This window comes from Sturnus vulgaris, chromosome 1 (assembly GCF_052056855.1).
Source record: "Sturnus vulgaris isolate bStuVul1 chromosome 1, bStuVul1.hap1, whole genome shotgun sequence".
In the NCBI taxonomy this organism is placed as follows: domain Eukaryota; kingdom Metazoa; phylum Chordata; class Aves; order Passeriformes; family Sturnidae; genus Sturnus; species Sturnus vulgaris.
In genome coordinates, this window is record NC_142243.1 from 118,118,444 (window position 1) to 118,141,738 (window position 23,295).

At 39.1% G+C, this 23,295-nt stretch overlaps 1 protein-coding gene across 1 annotated transcript in view; it reads left to right on the forward strand.

Moving 5' to 3' along the window:
- XKR4 (XK related 4) overlaps positions 1-18,617 on the forward strand; it is a 226,286-nt gene extending 207,669 nt beyond the window's left edge. The window contains exon 3 of the mRNA XM_014881619.2: positions 359-18,617. Within this exon, the coding sequence (XP_014737105.1) occupies positions 359-1,305 (947 nt within the window). The 3' untranslated portion in view covers positions 1,306-18,617. The remainder of the gene's footprint in view (positions 1-358) is intronic.
- The last annotated feature ends 4,678 nt before the right edge of the window (positions 18,618-23,295 follow it).

The following is a 23,295-nucleotide window of genomic DNA, read 5'->3' on the forward strand; positions in this document are numbered from 1 at the left end:
TCTATAAAAACAATATGTTTCTATAAAAACCATAGTAGGTCATGTTAAATCACACAGCTGACAGAGACACCTGTTCCTGACTTGGTCAAAGTTGTGAATTAATTAATTTGTTTCAAATATGTAATTGCTAGGGAAGAGGTTCAGAGCATGGTTTAATAGCTGCTCCTGTTTGTGTGTATCCAGCATCGGGCAATGAAATCTCAGCAGCAGAGGTTCATTTCTCTGAGCTGAAGGAGAAGGAAGAGGTTTTATTGTGCCAGTGGTGGAGAACATATTTAAAGCAGCAAGGATCTCACTGTTTTCAGCCAAGTGCTGACATACTAATTATGCCTTAACTGCATCTCCTGTTTCCTCCTAGGTCTTACTGCTGCAGCATCCCTTGTATCCCTGGCTTGGGCTTTGGCTTCCTACCAAAAGGCCCTCCGTGACTCCCGTGATGACAAGAAACCCATCAGTTATATGGCTGTTATAATCCAGTTCTGCTGGCATTTCTTCACCATTGCAGCAAGGGTCATTACTTTTGCTCTGTTTGCCTCGGTTTTCCAGCTGTACTTTGGGATCTTCATCGTGCTGCACTGGTGCATCATGACCTTCTGGATCGTTCACTGCGAGACAGAGTTTTGCATCACTAAATGGGAGGAGATAGTTTTCGACATGGTTGTTGGGATAATCTATATCTTCAGCTGGTTCAACGTCAAGGAAGGAAGGACACGCTGTAGGCTTTTCATTTACTATTTTGTCATCCTTTTAGAAAACACTGCCTTGAGTGTTCTCTGGTATCTGTACAAGGCCCCTCCAATCTCTGATGCATTTGCCATACCAGCACTGTGTGTAGTGTTCAGCAGCTTTTTAACGGGCATTGTTTTTATGCTAATGTACTATGCCTTCTTTCACCCCAATGGACCAAGGTTTGGGCAGTCACCAAGCTGTGCTTGTGAGGACCCTGCCGCTGCCTTCACCCTCCCCCCAGAAGTGGCCACAAGCACACTGCGCTCCATCTCCAACAACCGGAGTGTCACGAGCGAGCGCGATCAAAAGTTTGCCGAGAGGGATGGGTGTGTGCCTGTGTTTCAGGTGAGACCCACTGCACCATCCACACCTTCATCCCGGCCACCAAGGATTGAGGAGTCTGTCATTAAAATCGATCTGTTCAGGAACAGGTACCCAGCATGGGAGAGACACGTGTTGGACAGGAGCCTGAGGAAGGCAATCTTAGCGTTTGAATGTTCCCCTGCTCCTCCACGGCTACAGTATAAAGATGATGCCCTTATTCAGGAGCGCTTGGAATATGAAACCACATTGTAAGCAAAGCAAAAACACAGCTTGAAGCAGCTCCGACGTTGCAGTCCAAATTAAGGGTTGACAGTAGGGCTGTAGGAACAACTAAACTGTGTACTACAAGTAGAGCAGCAAGCTATAGTGTTCTTAGTCTGGCTATCATCATGATTATCATTTGATCCACTGTGTGCAGTCTGTCTGCAGGACACTGATACAGCAGCATCTTCTGAAAGCCTCAAAAACCCCAAACCCTGACCCACACATACAAATCAGTTACATCAGCTGGGGAGACTCACCCACCACCTCTTACTGCTATGAAACTCTGACTGCACAGTACTTACAACCAAACCAATAAAAAGGCTCTGACCAGAGCTTTCAACTTCAGCCAGTAGTGCATTTTATTTTAGAAATAATGAATGATTGATATTTCCATAATCAATGACAAGAACAAAAAAAACCCACACCTTTTCAAAAGTAACGAAACGTAGCACACGGTGTTGCTGTTAGGAAAACTGTTTACTGGGGCAAAAAACAGGAGCTTAGTAGTCTTCAACACTCCCATAAATCAACCATTCAGGTTAGAATAGGTTTGCAAAATAGTTCTTAATTGAAAAGAAACATCATCATGTTTATAAGGCTGTCAATGGAAAATAAACTAAATTCTGATTAATTAGGTCATTAAAATTAAAAGTACCAGAACTGTTTGTTTTCTGTGGAATTTCAAAGTCTTTTTTAAATGCAATTTAACTTCTTGGTGTTCAACAGAAACTCTATGCAGCTCACTTCTGGTTTTGAGGAGAAATAAGGAGCTCTAGCACTTAGTGATATTCATTAAATGATAATCATGATTCAGTGTTCAATTTGCAAAAAAAAAAAATGTTAAAGAACAAGTATAGTTTTCATGTTGTAAACTTTTTGGAGGACCCCATTCAGATATCTCAGAAGAAACTACAAGGAGCTGAACACACTGAAACTTCTCTGTTTCAGGACTGAGAATGCATGATTCAGTGTGTGAATGTATGCAGGTGTGACGAGACTGACATGCCATACCCTTCTAGTGCCAAACATTGTTTAACTGCAAGGTTGACATTGCCTGAGGGACACAACAAGTGGCACAAGCCCTACCAGAAAAAGAAGCAGGAAAGACCAACCGAGCTCTCAATGTATAGAGACAGCTCTGATTTTTCCCACCCAAGGTGAAAGTGATGTCTTTTAAAGGCTTTCAGCCACCTCTTAGTAAGTATATTCACCGAAGTATAATATAAACAAGTTATGTGGAAGAGCCTCTTCTGCCTGTTCAAGACTGGTGTCCAGACGTGTCTAAAAATTAGAATCTCTTGTAATAGAGTGCTTTTGCTGCAAGCTTTTGGGTTTTAAATACCTCCCTAAATCTAGTTAATGGTATTATACTTTATGTTAAAAGTATCCCCTGATGGTGCTTTCAGATGCATTAAAGGTGCAAGTCAAAATTTGATAGTATTTTTTTTAAAGCTGGTGCAGAGTAAAAACTCATGGATTATTTCAATATTTTTGTAAAGTAAAAATATGGTACAAAAGGTTACTTTTTATAAACCTCAAATCTTTTAATACATTTCATTCTCTTTATAGCTTAGATTTTAAGAATTGGTCCATGAATTTTATCAAATGGCTTTTGCAGGTTGACATAAACCTGGTTTTCACACATTACGGATTTTTTTTGCAGTGTAATGCCATATGAAAGCCTACATGGGTACTTTTAGAATACTCCATAAACTGTGGATCCTGCTTCAAATGTAAGTGGCTTGTAAAGACACCAAGTGATTCCATGAGAAACAATTTGCTATAACTATTTCCATCCATTTTAGGAGAGCGAAGCAGAACTGAAGAGTTACTGTTGTAAATGGCATTGTCAGGGTGGAGAAGACCTGATAATTGGTATTGTAATCTTCACTGTCAGATATATCCAGTGTAGTCACTGCTGTGTATGCTGCTGGGTAAATTTCTGTCTTTCCTATTACAAATATTTGTACTATGAAATGGCCAAGGTTACACAGACTATGTTTATTTGTATGCGTTCAGTTAGCCATTTTTAATGTTGACATTTTTTATTAGTGAAATATTCGATACAGTTGTTCTTTGCTGGGGCGAGCTCCTCAAAACAAAAACCTGTGGAAATGCAGGAATCTGCAAAGCAGAGGGAACTTTACACAGATCAGAAAAAATCTATGCTTCAGGGGTTTCCTAGATATTTTCAAATTAAGCAATGGTCAACTGCCTCTATAAAATTTTTTTTAAATAAAACAAATATTTGATAGTCCAAACCTGAAGCTTTTTACAAAGTTATTACCCTTTTCTTCGTGGAGATACAGCTGATTATTCAGAGAAAAGTACTCATGATTTTTTCAGGAAATATACCACTGCAGGAAGTGCTAAAAAAAGATTTTGGGAGCAAGTCCTTTGTCCTGTCCTATTCAATAGACCCTGCACTCCAGAATCAAGTAGTTCTAGTTCACACAAGGGAATTGCAGCTTTTCTTTACAAAGAAGGCAAATGTAAGCTCTGTGATCCAAGATGTGAGGGTTCCTTTTGGAGGCAGTTTGGAGCGTTTGCTGCTGCTTTAACAACTCGGAAATTGAAGCCTGAGTGAGGCACAGTGGGCAGCCTTCTTAAGCTTCAGTCTCCCCCCAGCACCTCCCGGGGAGAGGGGCAGCATCGCTGCTGTCAGCGAGGCTCTTCCTCTTCAGATGTCCCTCTCATCCTCTGCTCCTCCTCAGAGCTGTGAGCTCTTTGGGCAGGCTTACAGAATTGAAGAAGGGTTGCTTGATATGGAATTTAAAGAGTTAAGGTTTTCACCAGTGTTTTCATTGCAAGGTTTCTGAAGGAGATTTGGGATGAGTTTGATTTGCTTTTATTTGGTTTCGGAAGGAAGGACACAGAGTTATTTATCTATGTGATTTTTTTCATGCCTAGCATTTATTTTCTTTACTCTCACAGCATTTTAGATTTTTTTTAAACTAATGTTTGCAAAAATATTTGTCTTAAGCAAACTACTGCAGGATGTGAGTGCAGAGTGACATATATATGTGCGTTTGTGTATATATATTTATATATATGCAGCACTACGTATATACACCTTGTCCTCAGAATTCAATCTGGCAGTTTGAGGCAGAGGTGGAAGTTATTATGCACTAAGTCAAAATTTGCTCTCCAAAATCTTGCTCTCTTGCATCCATAACATCAGTGTTACCTGCACTGAGAACAAGGCAGCAACTGAAATCTGAACACTGATGACTACGTGGACAGTTTCCTAATGTGCATTGCTGTGAGTAGTCACATTAAAAGCTATAAGATTTTTTTATAGAAATTGCCAAGACTAAACACAGTCCATGCTGAAATTTCATTATGGCCTTATGGACAGGTAATAATCAATATGCACTCTTTTTTTTGCCACAGACAATTCTAAAACCAATAAAGTTTAAGTGAGACAGCAATAGCAAAAATAAAATTTTTAAATACAATTTTAAAAATTGTAAAAAACCCAAACTTTTTCTTTTGAGATAATGAAAACATCAGGCCTTTTAAATTTCATATCAGAATACAGGAAAATAAAAAAGTTCATATTTTCATGTTTACATTCTGGTAAAGAAAAGCAATCACACCTATTTGTTAGAAGTAAGACTTACAGAAGCATTGCTCTAATGAACCAAACAAACTTAGCAGCAGACTTAATGGTAATTTATCTGGTTAAAAACTTGGTCCCAAAATTCTGAGAGTTGTGGATTTTTCTGTTGCAGAAAAGACAATTCAACTACTATCACTAATTAAATAAAGGTAATGTATACCCATGCTCATACAGAAAACATGCAAGAAAATGTAAGAGAAAACTATTTTATTTCTTTTAAAAGCTGTTTGTTCTGTAATGGGATAATTTTTCTTAAATAAGTTCTTTACAAATATGTGCAATACTCTCTTTTCATGCATATTTAATAATGAAAAAACTAATTTCCAATTTTGTTTATGTCAATTTAAATACGCTTCTTATGACAGAACCATGTTTCTTTGCTTGGGTTATATGGACTTGATAGCATATATACAATATTTTCATTGTCAAACCAACAAATTTTCTATTAATTAATTTTTACAAAATTGGAGAAAATTTTCCTTCCAAAATTTAATGCTAGGCGTCATCTGCCTGAATTTGTAAACTTTTAAGCAGAGGAGGAAAATTACAATTTTATTGGCAATTTAATTTTTAATATGTGGTGAATAGCTATTAAACCTGTATTAGTTTAAAACATATGATGGTCTTTCCAATACATCATTATCTCCCCAAAAGAGCAATTCATAAGTGGTACTAAAAGTAGAAGTGCTGCTTTATTTGGAAAGGGACTCCCAATCATGCAATATACTCATTTACTTTTTATTGGCCAGCAAATATTCACAACCAGACTGTTGGGGTTTTTAGAACACAAATTAAATGAATTTGAAGTGTTTGTGATTTGATCATATCACTCCTAAGGAGCCTTAAAAGTGGCACTGTACTGAGTTTTAGTTGGCTCTGCCAGTGATTCAGCTTCCAAAGCCACTGCCCTTTCTCTGCTCCCTGCCTGAAGCTGTGCAACCCAGAGCGACTGGGATGCTGTGATTTACTCTGCACCCCCTGCACTGCCTGCACAATGCCAAGGAAAAGACTTCAGCAGATCCCTGGGGTCCTACTGCTGCCTCTCTCACTCCTGTGCATGGTGGGAAGCAGAGTAAATTGCATCTGTGCATCCATCTAAACAAGCCTGTGAAAGTTAAACCCCTACAAGATGTGTGATGGAATAATCACAACACATGTCCACGAATCTGCAAGCCCAGCACCCCAATTACTAATTCTGCAGTGTAACAATGCAGGACATGGGAAGAATTGTCTAAATACACAATAAGCCATTTAATTTGGCTAATTGTAGCAATTATACTAGCTCACATGGAGCCCATGCTCTCAGCAGAAAGCCAAATGGAGTAAGTGGCAAACAGCCATTTGTGTACCAGAGACATTAAGTTATAAAATCCTCACTTGATTGTTTATTGAACTATGTCTTTTCATTACAGCAATGAATCCATTCCTCTTTATTCTGATAAAAGAGATAAAATACAAAATGAGAACAGATTCTTTTAAATCTGGGAATAAAAAACATGACACAACAAACTATTGCAGTTCCCATGTAGTGATTTTTTAAAACAAATTCTGCCATCATTTTCACTTGGCTGCAAATTGCTGAGTGATCTGCTTCTGAGATGATTTCTCACATCTGGTATGAGCAGACTTCATTACAGGGGAGACAGAGATGACATTACAAAGCTTTGTTCAGGCAAAGTTAGGGGAATGGTGTCACTGATGAAGAGATCATTTACAAAGCTGTTTTAACACATGAGGGGTCCCCTGGCACCGTTTATTTTACCCCAGTGACCTCAGTGGAGGACTTTGGTGAAATTTCTTCACTGGTATGGGTATGTCAAAATCCTGGCCTAGAGTGAACTACATTAATTCAGGCCATGGTAGTGGAAGTCTTCACCTCTTCACTCCAAACTGAACTCAGCTGGAGATTTGCTTAATGCCAAAAAGCCTGCATGGCACTTGGCTCAACCTGAAATACACACACTAAACTTAGCGCTGACTCAGCATGAATCAAAGATTTTTTATTCTTTCCTTTTTAGTTCAAACTTTCAAGAACGTACCTAATTCGAGTGAATTGCTGTTTTGTGATCCTTTTAAGAAGACTTTGAAAAATGTCCCTGAAACCAGTCATTTCCAGTGATTCTTACAAAAGCCAATTCCTGACCAGTACATTTATTAAAAGGAACTTTTTCTGACTGTGTAAGCTTGGCTCCTGTACTTACATTTTGCTGTAAATCCTTAGCATTTCATTCTTATGCAGAGGATTTTATATACCCATTAGTAAACCGTGTGCCTACTCTGAATCCTAGGACAAGGAGAACAGATAAGCAAGATTCAGGGCAAAAAGTCCTCTCCAGCACACTTATGGGGTGATTTGCATGAGCCAGAGAAGTCAAATAGAATCTTGTGCATAATTGCAACAGATTTATGCATATAGTTGCTATATTCATTGAGAGAGATGTACAAGAAATTGTGATGTAACTAAACAATTAATAGAAAGATCAAATCTCAACTTCTACATGCAAGGCAGCGTAAAATAAAATCAGCCAAGAAACTTTAAATTGTAACCAAAAATCTGTTTTCAAGGAATGGTTGGAATAAATTTTCAAATGTAACAGAATTGTCAATGTAACAAAATGCAACTTTCATAGAAAGAAAGATATGACTGCTGTAAGTTGTCTCTATCTGTAGGTTTCAGCCTCTTATTTCAGATAACTTTAGAAGCAATTGCTTCTGGCATGCTGTAGCTCTAGGAATGCTAGCAGCTTTTCTGCACAAGATCTGCTGTGCTGTATGAAAGTCCACATCCTTTTAACAAAGCATTGAGTTTGGGGTAGTTTTTTTCACTGAACTACACCTCGCAAAAGCATTTTCTAGCATGAAATAGGTGTGTCCACTCAGCCACCTAGTGTGTAAGGGTACTGCAAAACAGAATTTCACAGATCAGTGATTTCCTCAAGGTAAGAAAGCTGCTAGTTGAATGTCTAGAAGAGCCTGCAGAGACATAACACAGTGCTAAGGCAAAGCATAGACTGTGTCTGTGTGCTACAAGTCTGCTCAGGGCAAGGCCTGGTCATAGTCCAGCACTCTCTTCCCCACCTCATGCACCAAAGAGCTCACAAAAGAGAGGAAATCCACGTGCATGGGCTGGAGGAAAGCCACAACACCTGGGGAGCAGCTACCTGGCACAACGGCAGCACAGGTGCAGAGGTCAGTGCAGGCACGTCGGGGGTCTCAGGCTCGTACTGTGCCCCTCCAAACTGCTCTAATTAGGAGCTCTTGAACATTTTTAATGCCAGATGCTCAAGGACCTAAAATTTGCCCCCTGGACTTGGTCAGATACAACTTGGTCTTCACATCATAAAGTTAGCTCAGCTCCTATCTCCCACCTAAGCCTGCCAGGATACTCGGAGCAGGTATTCTCCTGCCCATCTTACCTGTGGTGCTATCAGATGGGGCTTTGCACTGAAATACTCATTTTCCACCACTAAATTGGTGGCAGAGACCAAGGGGAGAGCCAGATATAGTGATGTCTTCAGCTAGCAATGATTCATATCTTTAGCTGCTATCTCTCAGGGGAAGGATATAGGGCTGCACTCTGGTGAGGAGAAGGGCAATTCTCCCTGCCTCATACTTTGAACTGTTCTTCCTCTTTGTGGAAAATGTAAATGTGGACATACAAATGTAGACATGTGCAGTGTAGACATACTTCTAGTATTTTGACACGTTCAGTTCCTTTAGTGTTGAGGACTCTGAAATTGTTGAGCATGTTCAGTGCCATTGCCTACACCCAGCCAGAGTAATGTCTGCAGTAAACATCTGGGGCAGAAGCAAAATCACTCTGTTCACCTTCCAGCCTGACCAAAACTGTATGAACATGGTTAGCACTGTGACAAAGCCTGACTCTCTACATGCTGCTTTGAATCAAGTCTATTCATGCACTGTGTGCAGTTCTGGCCACACTCACATGATTTTTCTTAGGAGCTCAGGCAGACTTTGAATGGACACCAGAGCTACACTTGTAGCTTGTCTGTAGTTCCCTGAGCCCAAGTTTCATACACTTTGAGATCCCAACTCCTTTGCCAAACAAAGATCAGTTTGCAAAGGGCAAACAGGCTCTGTGCTATCCAGCAAAGCATGTGGAGCAGACATGGTTTCTCTGGACAGAACATTTGAACCACAGCTGTGTGCAAATTGCAGGTTATGGTGAATGCAAGACATTCAGTGTCCACAGCACGCTATAATGAATACTCTATGTGAATGTGTTTGGTTTTATCATAGTAAAAATAGTAGGACCTTATCTCATGCTTGGGAGCAAATTTACAGTTTCAAATGCATTTATATACATATATATATATGTGTGTGTGTGTGTGTATATATGTGTGTGTGTGTTTGTGTATACACACGACAGCGAGTCCTGAGATTCTATTAGGATTAAATTTACAATTCATTTCAATCCTAAGCCTAAAACAAAAATAGATCAGGAACATTGTCATCAAGGATAACCAAGTGGTAACTGCAAAAAAAAATATATATATTATTGGGAAATATATTCTAGTCATTATTGGAAACAGCCTTGTGATTTAGTGTGCCAGCACTTTAAGAAAACGTTATGGAGGAAATATGTCTAATGCTATATTTCATATCTTAAATATTTTGATAAAAGAATAGAGCAGGGATAATTGTGTAAAATAAAAAAGAATTTTTCACAGTTACTTAATCAAGGAAAAAAAACATATAGAAAAATGGCATCAATTATAGAAAAAGGGATCAATTAAATTTTTGCTTCATGGAATGTAATGTTGGTTGTATTTGTTTCACTATCAGTTCATTTTCAGTAGTTTAAGAACGAAATAACCTGCAGTAATTAAGATGGTTTGCTTGCATTTTGACTGAAGAACGCTAATTGGGTTTGCTATCCAACACATGCAGTTTCCTGATGCAAGCTCTCAGGAGGAAAGACTTGTTCTTGCACAGATTACGTACCGAAGATGAATTTCAACTGCATGTATTTGAAAACCATACTCCTGTAAATTTAAATGTATCATACATATGCAGTAACTATTTCTGAAATTCTAACTACTGCTTTTTTTTCAATATGTTCTGCATTATTTTGTGTCAATCCCTGTCTCTCAGACAATATTTGATGAGAATTAATTTTAAATTCTATGCAGCTGAGGAAGAGACTACTAGCTAATGGAGGCACTTGCTTCTCTGAAGTTCAGATTCATGTCTAGAGTTCCTCACTTGTGTCACCATTCAGCATTAAGGGCAATGTTTAAAAAAAGTAGTAGGTTTCCAAGGAGATCTGTTATATGGTCAGAGAGATCTAAAGTTGTCATGACTGGGTAAGACAATGGCAGTAACTACAGAGGAAAAGTTCAGAATTAGTCGCTGATGACTTTGAACATCATTCCCTGAATTTCCTCTTTGGGACACACATTGTCCTCCTGTCAGCTTGCTTCCACGTGTGCTGGGATCACTCCTGGCACCAGCACTGTGATGTTCACTCTGGCTGAAAGGGAAGACAGAGCTTGTTTCCAGCTCCAGTTCTCCCTGGGTTATTGGACTGGCCCATGGGACATATTTCACTGAGAGCACTTTAGCTCTCAGTGAGATTGCCACACCAGTCTGGGCAGGATTTAGCCTTTAGATAGCACTGTATGGACAATGAAAAATCTTCCTTTGTCAGCAGAGAGGGCAGCTGCCACTATTTATAGTCACAAAGTGCCAACATATTGTCATGTATTTGTGGTTGCTATTGATTCCTCCTTTTTTATTTTATTGGAACTGCTTGGAACTTGCTGAGCTGCTGCTAGGTTGATTTGCAGCTAATTAATTCAAAAGACATTTTTAATCTTACAAATCTGTGTCTTGTAATACAGTAATCAAGGTCCTGTGAGCAAATATTAATCAGTCCAGAAGAAAAAAAAAAAAAAAGCCATTGTTAGCTGTGTTCAATGAGGTGCCCACACCCGAAAGAGAGATCTAGAAGAAATGCAACATTATTAAATTCATTCTAGCTAAGCTTTCATCATTCATCTTGTGAAACATTTATCTATTTAATTTGTTTCATATATGCAGAGTTGTATTTTAAAGAGGATTGCTAGGGTTGAGAAAGCTTTAATTACCATCAATGTGAAACTGGCCAAATTTCCTTCTGGTCATTTATTCATCTTATCAGTCAAAAAGTCATTCTATCCAGAAACAGTACAATTTCATTTTTGAGATGACTGTACTGATCGTGCAGCTGTTTATCCTGGAGAAACTACTGTCACAAAAAAACATACTGCATTTAGCAACAGCACTAAGAACTGGGTGAAAGAATGAAGAAAATATTTTTTTTTTCATTGCTTTTAACACACAGGTGGATTTTAGCTACTTTGACATGAAGCAGAAGGTAAAAAAAATAAATAATGCTGCTTACAGAGATATCTGAATAAGTGAAGGCTTGTGATCAGCAAAGCACTTGATTTTTTTCGTCATCAGAAACCAGTGTAGGTTAGTACATTCACAGTTTTATAAAAATCAGCAAGAATGAGTGGATGGTTTAGTATTTAACTTAACTCTGGCATTTGTAGGAACACAATCACAGCATGGGACTCAGCAAGTGCTCTGGCTTAGAACCCTCCTGATAGGAATTTTCAGGTGGGATGATATCACAGCCCCCTCCTGTCAGGCTGCACAGACAACACATGAGAGTAACCTGTACACACACATTTTATGGTGGAAGCATCTCCTCTAGTGACCTCAGCAAGGATGGCAGAGATCAAAAAAGACACAAAAGCAAAAAGGATGATTCCTCTGGTCAAGATTAAGAGATGTTTGTGAAACAGTGTGGAAAAGCTGCCCCTGCTGTTTCAGTGGATAAAAGGAAGAGCAGAGTCTTTTAACAGCTAAAAACCCCCCAAAACTCAAATCAACAAACCTTGATGCCAAAATACTATTTATGGTGCAATTACTCTCACTTGGGAGAAAGATGTTGACTGAGAAAATTCTTTATGTGTTACAAACTAACTGAAACACACGGGGAGACAGTGAAAGATACTTCTTAGATATAACTTTGTTGCTATTGACAGGAGTTGTTTATTAGCAATAAGATACAAAAGTGTCTCAAACTAAGGCCTGGGTGACAAGGATTTTGTATGGCAGTTATGCCTCTGGTTGTTAGATTTAGAAATGATAGATCTTTGTAATAGATTATGGGTCAGAGAACCTTATTGCCTTCTTTATGGAGGATAAATCTCAGATGGCTTCCACAAGAAATATAAGGTTTAGAACAGGCTCAAGAGATGGTCTTTTCTTTAGATGAAGTATTATAGGCTTGGTGTTACTCACCTGGTTGTGCATTTTCTCATGCTCTCAATTTCTCACACAGTATGTCCATGAGCAAATAGTGGATTTGCAGATGCTTGTTCCTGCAAACGAGGTGTATTGCTAATAGTCCTCACGTCCCCTTCCTCATGCACAGCTGAGGAACACACACATGGGACAGTATAAAGGCATAGAGCAGGGAAAAAAATAGAGAAAATGGAGATCAGTAGATGTGATAGAAGCCTTATAATTAAGAAAGAGCCGTGAAGCTTTAGAGTAGGTGAGCCTTCATAGTATTTGTTCATGCTCAGGTATTCTGTCACTCAGCCCTTCATGGAAATAACTGCTGAAAGACTTCCAGTTAGATTAGATGTTATCATCAATTCTTGCTTGTTGAGTAGCAGAAAACAGTCTCATCCTGATTTCAGCAGAAAACACTGTGGAATTATCCCTGACCTCATGCATGATCCATAAGTGTAGCATATCACAATAAGTCTCTTTTCTTCAAAGAAAGATTTACTCAGAAGGGTTGGCAAAGTTTACTAGATACTATTCTGATGTTTTTCCTTGCTTCCATTTTTCTCTTGTGCATATGAGTCTCATATGCAAACCTCACCAATGAGAAAAGGCAATGCTCAGGTTATTTAAGAAACTTTCTTTTCTCATGTCATTGTACAAGATTCAAAAATTCCTTTGCATAACACCTGGCTACAGGATAACTTCTACAGTTAAGATGGAAAACCAAGCTAAAAATGCAAACATTGAACTAATTTTCTCAATTGCAAAGCAGGAATTTTATTAAAGATAGCTGTCACATCTCGATTTTACTTCAGGTTGGCTGATTTTAATTTATCATTCCACAGCCTTGGTATATGCCCGTAGCAACCTAAAAATCGATGTCTTTTGCTTCCGAGCTAATTTCTGACTCACAGAACAGCCCATAATAGGGATCGTGTTGGATTAGCAAACAAGGATCTGCCATTCCACTGCAGTTCTTCTTTAACAGGACTGCAGTTCCTTTAAATCAATTCCCATTGATTCTCAAGGGCAGAAACTGTCCCCTGTGTAATTTGTTCTGCTTGAGGGGACAGATATTTTGCTGTCTCTTCTCCAAGTTCTGTATTATTAACAAGCTAATGTTTATTCTAACAAATGAGAATCACTGTATTTTCCTGCAGGTGCTATTCTGTGTATAAGATATCTCAACAGGGGCGGCCACCTCTGCTGTTCTTCCCATGCTTGCTCACCTGCCTCTTTAATCAAATGTTAACTTAACAATTGTTATTCCACATGCTGCAGAGCCAGGCAAAACCCAGTTTGACTTCTGGATTTGACCTGTGGCATTAGCAAATGGGAGATTCATCTTCTCACTGTAAGCCGAGTGCATTGGAAATGGTACCCTCTGGGACACAATAAACACTGTTCATTATCATATTGGTTTTACAGCAAATTCAAAGCACAGCTGTGCTTTGAAACTTTGTGCAGCTCTCTGTAATCTTCGTGCATTCAAAAAAACAAAGAAAAAAAGAAAAAAGAAAGAAAAGAAAAGAAAAGAAAAGAAAAGAAAAGAAAAGAAAAGAAAAGAAAAGAAAAGAAAAGAAAAGAAAAGAAAAGAAAAGAAAAGAAAAGAAAAGAAAAGAAAAGAAAAGAAAAGAAAAGAAAAGAAAAGAAAAGAAAAGAAAAGAAAAGAAAAGAAAAGAAAAGAAAAGAAAGAAAAGGAGCCCAACTTTTAATGGTTCTTCCTCGGCATTCCTTGTTCTCTTGAAATTTGCAGTGTGCAAGGAGCGTGTCTGTTAATTCATATTGGCTATTTCAAATAGATTCCTACAAAATACATTAATTAACCCAGTAATAATTAAAAAGAGCATATTCTTCATTCATTACAGCAAAATTTGTATTCAGATAAGGCTAACTAATTTGTGTGTTCTTCAACTCTCCGTTTCTTAATATACGGAACTCCAAGTCTGTTTTCAGGTTGACTGGTGGATTTGATTTGGTTTGGGGAAATGTGTAAAAGTGTTTCTAGGCTATTAGTAAAACAAGGGAGCCTTCCAGAGCAATTTCACATGAGGCAAATGATTCTAAAAGACAGACTTGATAACAGCTGTGCTTACAAAATCACCTTCAATAATCTACAGCTAAGCAAAATAAAACCCCAAACCAACCAAAAGACAGGCTTAGAAGACTGATGAAGAAACTTTGCCTGGTGCACGTCAATAAGTCATACTTACACCAATGCTCTGGACAGGAGCATTTATTATACTGGGATTTGCTTTGATTACAGACAGTTTATAATCATAAAGGGCTTCCCTGAAGGTCCACCACAGCAAATGAATTACTTTCTCTTGACTTTAGTGGAGTCCAATAAGCCCCAGGAGAAGACACATGGGCATTTTGCTTTTAAATTTCCCAACGTCAGTCCAAGTAAAATTTCTTTTTTAAGGCATCTCTTTAGTAGCTACTTTACAGTGCACTAGAACTTTACTGTCAAGAGAAATTTTCAGTCTTTGTGCACCCAATACTGATTTGGCTAAGTGATTGAAAATGTCTGAGGAAGAAATATCAGGCTTTGTATTAAAAAAGAAGTCGACTGGAAATAATACTAATTTCTAGGTCTTCCAATTCTGTTAATCACTGGATGAGGCAAAGATACCTCACTGGATTCCAGAAAAACTTAATATGATTAAATTTTCAGATAGCTTGTGAATAAATTAATTATATTTTAATATTTTCTATGAAATAAAAACTGTCACTTGAGCTATATATTTCAATTTCAGTTTCAAGACAAATATATATCTTTCTGTAAAGTCCAAGTCACTGAGCTCCAGAAAAAACTTGGACAAGCTGGGGAAGTGAACTTTATCCTAAGCTCAGGCAAGAATCCTATTCTTCTACCCAGCCTGCTATCCAGCCCTCCATGATATTTGCCTGTCATTCTTCATTCCTGAAATCCCTGAAAATGGATCTAGCATTTGGATCCTGACAAATTTCATCTCATTCTTTAGTGCTGGGTCTTACAGCAGTTGGGCAGAGGCAGCTCAATGGCACAAGAGTAAGGATGAGGCAGGGGCAGGCAGATTTCTCTCTTCTTTCTCTTCTCTTCTCTTCTCTTCTCTTCTCTTCTCTTCTCTTCTCTTCTCTTCTCTTCTCTTCTCTTCTCTTCTCTTCTCTTCTCTTCTCTTCTCTTCTCTTCTCTTCTCTTCTCTTCTCTTCCAGTTTCTCCAGTGGCTACCAGTGTATGAATACACAACTGAGCTGGTGATGGGAAGGGAGACTGCTTCTTCTTGGGGCAAATGTTGGTTGTGAGTACAGAAACTTGGAAATATTATTTGTATTTTGAAAGGAAATGTGGCAAATAAAAGTTGTGACATGGTGAAAAGGATGTCTATGTACGTCAAGTACTCACAATGCCAACACACTGGATTCCCTAGGCTGTAGAGGATTGTCTTTTCTGTTGTTTCACATGCAGATAAATGGTTTTTATATCCATTGCAAAAGTGTGCCTTTTAGCATCTTTGTGTTTTATGAAATCAGACATGAAAAAATATTTCTCCCCTCTTTAAAATGAGAGCATCTTTTTCTGCTTAGGTTTACATAAAGCTATAAAACCTTGACTTCTCTAAGAAACTCCCTTTCATGCTCAAAAAATCTGAGCAACTGAGCAGGAATTCCTGACAAACATTTTGGGAAAAGCTGCAGTATCACGCCACATCAAGAAATCTCACAGTCCAGTCTTCTAGTTTTCCATCTAGTTCTAGCAGGAAAAATTAAAAGGCCATGATGTGCAAGATGTCCAAGAGTAATTGGCCGTTACCATCTCTGCCACCTTTGTACATACATTCAGCACTTCGTGAACATTAGTGACTCCTATTTTGGGTTGCCAGAGATTAAATTGGCCAAAATCACACATCACTTTTGAAAATCATATTTACAATACAGTGAACTTAAAAGGATAAAAATAAAGGGGAAAAAAAAAAAAGGAAAATAAGGGGGAAAGGGCTTCAGGATTTCTTTATTTAATAGAAAATAAAAATAAAGTATGGCATATACACACATTTCAGAAGTACAAATTGTATAAATGGTATAGGCCAATAAAAAAAAAAAATTAAAAAAAAGGAAAACCACTCCTCATACCAGAACTATTTTAGTTTGTGATGTTCCCTGCTTTGATGCTCTTCAAGCCAGGTGCAGAATTCATGATAGTAAATTGCACATACCCATGTTGTGGCCAGCAGCAGAGGGATCTAACAGTAGGACTCAGAAGAACTGGCACATTGCATATTTAGTAATATGAAGGTTTTAGGTTGTTGTTATTGAAGACAGGAACGCATCTCCAAACTTATCTGTCCCCTACAATCAGGCACTTTTTTGTGAATTTCATTCCCAGAGCTTGAAGATTTTCCATGCACCCACACACTCCATTTGGGCATTTTGTTAAAGAAATCTGCCTGCTTGTCTTTCTAGACAGGAATGGAAGAGAAAGCTAGGTCTTCCTCTGTGCCAGGGGCTGCTGGTGGAGCTCTGGGACCATGATGCGAGCTGAAATCCAAATTCATCCTCAGTGGACCCAAGCAAACACTTCTTTGGAGACTGTCCTGGGTGGCGGAGTGGTAACACTGTCCCTCCCTGCAGATGAGCTGAAATGCAGTGGTGCTGGGCACAGGCAGGAAGGGCCATGAGGAGCTGGGACTCTGCTCCAGAGTGGAAGCTGATGCTCTCTTAGGTGCACAGGGTCACTCCTGGGCTAGGTGAGTACACACCCGCCCTGCAGGAGCATCACACGCGGGATCCCCGCCCCACGGGCACATCCCGCATGGATCCAGGCACGTGGGCACATCCCAGGCAGGCTCCAGGACATCCATCCAATCAGGATAGAGGCACAGGTGCAGGATCCCTGGCCCTGTCACTCTCAGGTGAGCTCAGTAGAGAAGGGGTGTGTGGAAGTTCACCCAAGGTGAGATGGTGGTGATTCCAGGCACACATGGTGGCATATCTTCAGGCACTCGCAGTGTATTTCTACCTTCCAGGAGCTTCAGTCCCAGAGGTCAAACAGATCTCATGTGATACCTGATAAAAAGTAAATGACTTCCTAATACTATACAAAGCCTGTAAAAAAATGCACATGCAAATAGATTCAAATACTTGAAATTAAAATTACAATAGTATATTCTATTTTCATTTGTATAAGTATTTTTTTCAGAAGTCATAAATTTTCCTGCTTTAAGTTGTTGTCTGACATAAAATTAATTCCAAATGAGTGGGTTTTTACTGTATGTGTCCTTGTTTTAGTTTTTCAGTTATTTTCATGAATACATTTTACATCTAACTACCTCAGCTGCCTTTTGTTTTGTTTTGGCGCATATGAAGTCATGCACTTTCTATATTTGGGGATTTGGGGGGAGGAATTATTTCAATTTTGAATAACCAGGTTCAAAGCCATGTTGATCAATTTATAGAAGAGATCAGTTTAAGAAGACATAATTACTGACAGTTGCATAACATACATTTTGTTTTGGGTTGTGTTGGGGTATAGTTTAACAAAAAACCACCATAAGCTGCTTATTAATTTGCCTTAAAAATGTATGCTCTTTCCTATTCAAGTTGTGTTATTTAACTCTTCTCTTGCACACAATTTATGTGACAAAGACTAACATAACAGTTGGCAGATAAACAGCAAATTGAACAGAGTGGACCAATAGTTTCTCAGTTGTCTGTTGTAAACTGTTGCATTATACACTGATTGTGCTAAAAGAATTGTTACTGTGCTTATACTCCTTAGTCACCACTGCGGAAGTGATGGAAGATCACATTTATGTTTATGGAACAGTGTAGATACCCCCTCTCCCCTCCCTCAGTACAAGCACAGTGACTAGAAGTGAATGATAATCATTGCAGAACTTGTGCTTTGACTTGTAAACATTGTAAAAATGTATTTGGTATTTTATTTGAAATGAAGAATCAAAATAGTTATTAAAAAAAATAAAAATAAAAATAAATCTTCCTGTAAATATATATATTCTGAATCCATGTATACAAACATTCCTTTAGAGTTCAGATTGTGAAGAGTGTCTTTATTGGCTAGAGACCACTGCCCTCTGTGGCAGAGGTTACATGTGCTATAGTAAAGAACACAGTGTGTGAAGTATTTGATGTACTACAGTACCATAGTTATTTTGGTCTGTTAAGTAAGTTGCAATTTGTGATGAAATGAAGTTGAAAGTAGTGCTTCATACTAACAAATTTCCTTGGTTACAACTTGATTTTTCTTGTAAAACTTAAAAGGGAAACTTGAAAATTTTATATATTTGGATTTTGTAGATTTTTTTTATTTTATTGCAACACAAGGTACCAAAATCATTAAATAAAGTACACTGTGGTCATTTTACCCTGTCTCTCGAGGTTTTTTTAAACTTTTTATCCTAGTGGATCAGAAAAAGGATGCTAACTTATGAGCTTCTGAAATAATTAGACAAAAGTTAGTCCAGCTTGGACAATGGTTTGGAACAGATGATTTCTAGAAATTCTCTCCACCAGTAATTATTTTATGCTTCTAGGCAGTATTACCACAGGACCTCCCATCCCTGAACGTGGGAGTGATGCAAATGGTTCCCAGGTTACCCCTGGGACTGGGAGAAGACTTTACCTGGGGCTTGGACAACCTTACAGGTCGTTGTCCCAGCAGGGACACCCAGGAAATCATGAGATACTCCAGCAGGCATCTCGCCCAGAGCAGCAGAAGAGGGGGCTCTTGCTACCATGGATGAGGCTCTTTTTGCACTCTTGAAAGGAGACCTCCAAAGCAGCTGTCCTCACCCTGGGAACAGGCCAGCAGAAACACAGGATTTTTCCATCACCTGACAAGGGTCTCAGTCACAGGAGACAGAAGAAGGTGCTTTGCTGTTTTTAAATCCCCTTCAGACTCCTGAAAGGATCACCATTCAGTGATACTCACTGAGTAGTGGAGAAGGGAGAGCTAAGCCTCACCCCAGCCTTGTCTTGACCCCAATAATTGGGAAAAACTCTAGGAAAGATGCAGATGGTTCTACCTCTGCCTCCTGGGTAGCTACTTCAGTCATTGAACAATTACACAAGTTGTTGCTGTCTTTGGCAGCATCTCCAATATCCTTCACAGCCCTCTTGGACTTCATTGCCACATTTGTGTGTGCAATGCTACCTCAAGCAGCAGCCAAAGTTTGTGCAAGAGAGGCAAGCTCCTAGATCCCACAGCCATGCTCCCATTCCTTCTTAGGTGGTGCTTCTTGGCCTGTCTCAGGTGATCAAGAAAGAGATGAGGAGGAAACAACCCACAAAACAAATAATTGTCATGAGTTCAAATAGATGAAAGAATAGTTGTGTATATGTCTTGGGTAAGTGAATTTCTCACTAGGGATGATATGATAGATTATATCTATCCATCTGATAGATTCCCAAAGGGTTTGTTTCTCATGTGTGGCTAAGGGTTTGAAGGGAGTAGTTTGTTGTTTATCTTGGAAAAACATAATGAAGGGAGCAGCATCCCAGCAACACTACTGGGATTGTTTCACGTAAGTCCTAAATCCTCAGTCCCTGTAACCCTGTGAGTCCCCACCAAAGGCTCCAAAAACAGTAGGCAAGTAAGAGAAACATACTTTAAAATATTTTTTTCCCCATAGCATGGTTTCCTACTTCTCTTCTCAAATGCAGTCTGCATGGGACACATTAACTGGGTGGGCTGCTGCCACAGTGGAGTCTAGTTAGCTTGGGTAAAAGGGATTTATTTTGCATGGGTTTATGCAAATTATTTACCTCTAGGGAAAAAAGCTTTCTTCAGGGGACTTTTAATGAAAACCTACATGAAAGAATCAGAGCAGCTTCTTTTTAGACTGAACAAAGGTAATAGACAGTTTAATTAGATTCTTTGCAACAGAGGGGGAGAAAAAATTTGCAAGTGGCTTGAAAAGTGCTTATTCAGAGAACTTCTTGTCTCTGCTGCCTTCAAAGAATTGGCATGTCTATAGTTTCAGGGGGAAAAACAGAAAATCTGAAAAATAAGGGATTTGGTAATAAGAGTCCTGAATTATTCAAGCAGAGTTTTTCTCCCCCTTTAGTTAGTTTGGGAGGTAATAAGAGGCTGAGCTTAATACTGTGCTAATAATGCACCTAGAGACCTGTTTGTATGGGAAGGAGCAGTGTCTTCCTACTATAGCAATGGGAAACTTGGAAAGGTAGATTAGAGATGAGAAGGTTTTCATTTTCCTCCTGAATGTTGCACAGGTATAAGACACATTTGTTCAGTGATTTCTGAAACAAAGCTGGAAAGCAGAAAAGTAAATCCTGATGCAGAGTGCTTTTGCTGTGGGAGTATTTCAGACCCCTGTGCAAGCACAGAACTGCAGGTGAATTTGATGTGAAGATGGGTTGGAAACCTACTCTCAACCATGGTTTTGGGCTAAGCAAACTCTCAAGTTCACTACTCTCTGCAGTGTGGTTTCCACACATTAATGTATTTTTTAACTACTTTATATTAGTGTTATTCTCAGGTGCTCACATGCACTCTGTTCCAGTGGGAAGAGAGCTCAGTTTGCTGACAGAAAGCCCAGGAGGATGTCGAGCCAGGTGACTGGAAGGGTGGCTTTCCCTGCCTTTGCTGCCACCCAGCACAGCGGGCCATGCATGGGCTCCAGGGGCTGCCCTTCAGCAATAGGCTTCAGCCGAGGCAGAAGGATTTCTCATCCACGAGAGGCTACACAAAAAATGGATGCTCACACTCATTATGTCATTCAGCAACCAGGTCATTCATTTTAATTCTGGTTCTTGTTAAGTGCTGTGAGAAAAAGCTTTGCTGCTTCCCACTGCTGTGTGATTGCTACATGTGCTCACAGGACTTACTTTGTCAACCAAGTAGACCAGTTTATAAAAGTCAAGAACACTGAGAACATCCCAAAACATGGAAGTATAAGCTTAAGTATATTACTATTATAAATAATTGGAACTGAGTTCGTGGTTTATTACAGATATTGTGGTCTCCTGCAGGTCATCACCAAATCATTTCATAGTTTTAAACATGTTAATCTTGTACTAATTTTAAATTTCCTATGTCTGTAAAGATAATAAGCAGTCCAAATTTAGAATTTCATCAATTCATTAAACACCACAAATCCTTTCAATATGGACTCAACTTCATTGTAACATCCATGACTAGTGGGACTCTAGCTGCTGCTAATAGTTCCTCTATATCTTCATCAGCATTGACCCTACTTTATTCCACCGTTAGCTCTGTGCACTCTTCCACCAGGCCAGTGGATCCATCACTGCAGTGGAATGAATGTAGATTCTCTTCCCCAGGTATAGTTTCTCACTCTTGTAGTGAGATAAGATGCACCATGTCCAGCCTCAGCTCAGCCACCCTCTGCAAGCCAGCTATTTCACAACTAGTAGTTAAATGAAAGTTAAGAGGGAACATCTGGAGTCTCCTTCAGACTGAGTGAGAAGCGTTGCACAACTCTGTTTCACATTTATCCCTCCTGATCTTTTTTTTCTTGTCTGGTGATTTTGTAACACTTCCAAGATTGTCCCTTTAAGGCATTTTCCTTTTGTATGCATTTCTTCATTTATTTTAAATGCCCATTTGTCTCTGATATTTGTTTTTGTGTTTTCCTTTGGGGATTTGTTTTGCTTTGGGCTTTGCTTGCCATCTGTTATGTTTGAGACTACGTTTCAAGTGTTGTCACCTCTCTGTGCTGACTTTGATTCCAGCTGACTGTGTTGCAGCATTTGTGAGGAGCTCTGTGGTTACATTACAGGTAACATTTTGCGATGTTTTGTCAGAGGTTTGATATCCTGAGGAACATTCTAACAATGTCTTAATAAAAGCATGAAAACTAACCCATCCCTCAACTTCCCTGCCTGTTAGTGTTTTGTTAGATACCCTGTGCCATCTTCTGCCTACAGTTTCACCACAGGATCTGTTGTGCTGACTTGGAATTTCTGTGACTTTTATATGTGCCTATATTTTAAAATCTAGAAAAACCCAACCCAAAATAAGGACACTCTTCTTTAGCTGTTCCAAAATATCCTAGGGCATTTACCATTTCCCAAGAACATAAATAACTGCCTTGTGCTTAAACTCTGCTTTAACATAAATCACGTGGCATGTCTTAATGACCTCCTTTAATGGCAGCTCCAAATATCTTCCCCTGTGAGCAGCTTACACAGTGCAGGGTGCACTGTATTTGTAAAGCAAAACTGAGGCAGAAATGAGCTGCTTTGCCTCCTATGAGAAGCACTGGTGCTCACACAGGGGTTACACCTCTCCCCTCTCTGCCCCATCTGATGGCAGGCAGGGTATTACAGGCTATAAAGAATAATTATGCCTCATGGTTATGTCTTTCTTTAAAGTGGCATCAACTCCTATGTGTGACTCATAACTAATAATGAATCAAGTTTAACCTTTAGATGGGCTTCTCATTATATGTCTGACCCATCTCATATTGAAAGTTATTATCCAACTTCATTCTATTTATGCAATTATCAGTTTTTTATATTTGGTCCCATCACCTGATCCCAAACTGTTACTCTGTGCTGATAAGACATGAAATTTCAGTGATTCAACACTCTAATGGGGCAGGATTTCATTGTAGTGGTGTATTATCTAGCACATAAAATTATTTTACCTTGCCTGTGGAGAACTTTTGTGAGGCTTTATTGCAGGAAGAGTTTCAGGTTGAAACTTCTGTCTTTGATATCCTTGTATGGATGTATAGAATCAGATATCTTCAGAAAATATGCAATTAAATGAGAAATGTTCTCAGAAATTTGGGGATCCAAAGAATGTGGTCCTTGGTATTCACTCTCGGCACTCAGTGGAATGTCTGACACATCACGATGGTGAGACTTTAATATGTGGGCTGCAGAGCAGGGAATGGAAAGGATCATTTCTGCTCCTGGCTGACCCTGTCTCCCAGCCCCTACAGGAGGTCACCTCTGGCTCCTGCCCATTTTAAAATCTCTTAGCCCCCTGCTCAGCACAGGACCATTGCTGCTTTGTCTGGATCCATCCCACTTCCCTTGCAGCCCTATGGAAT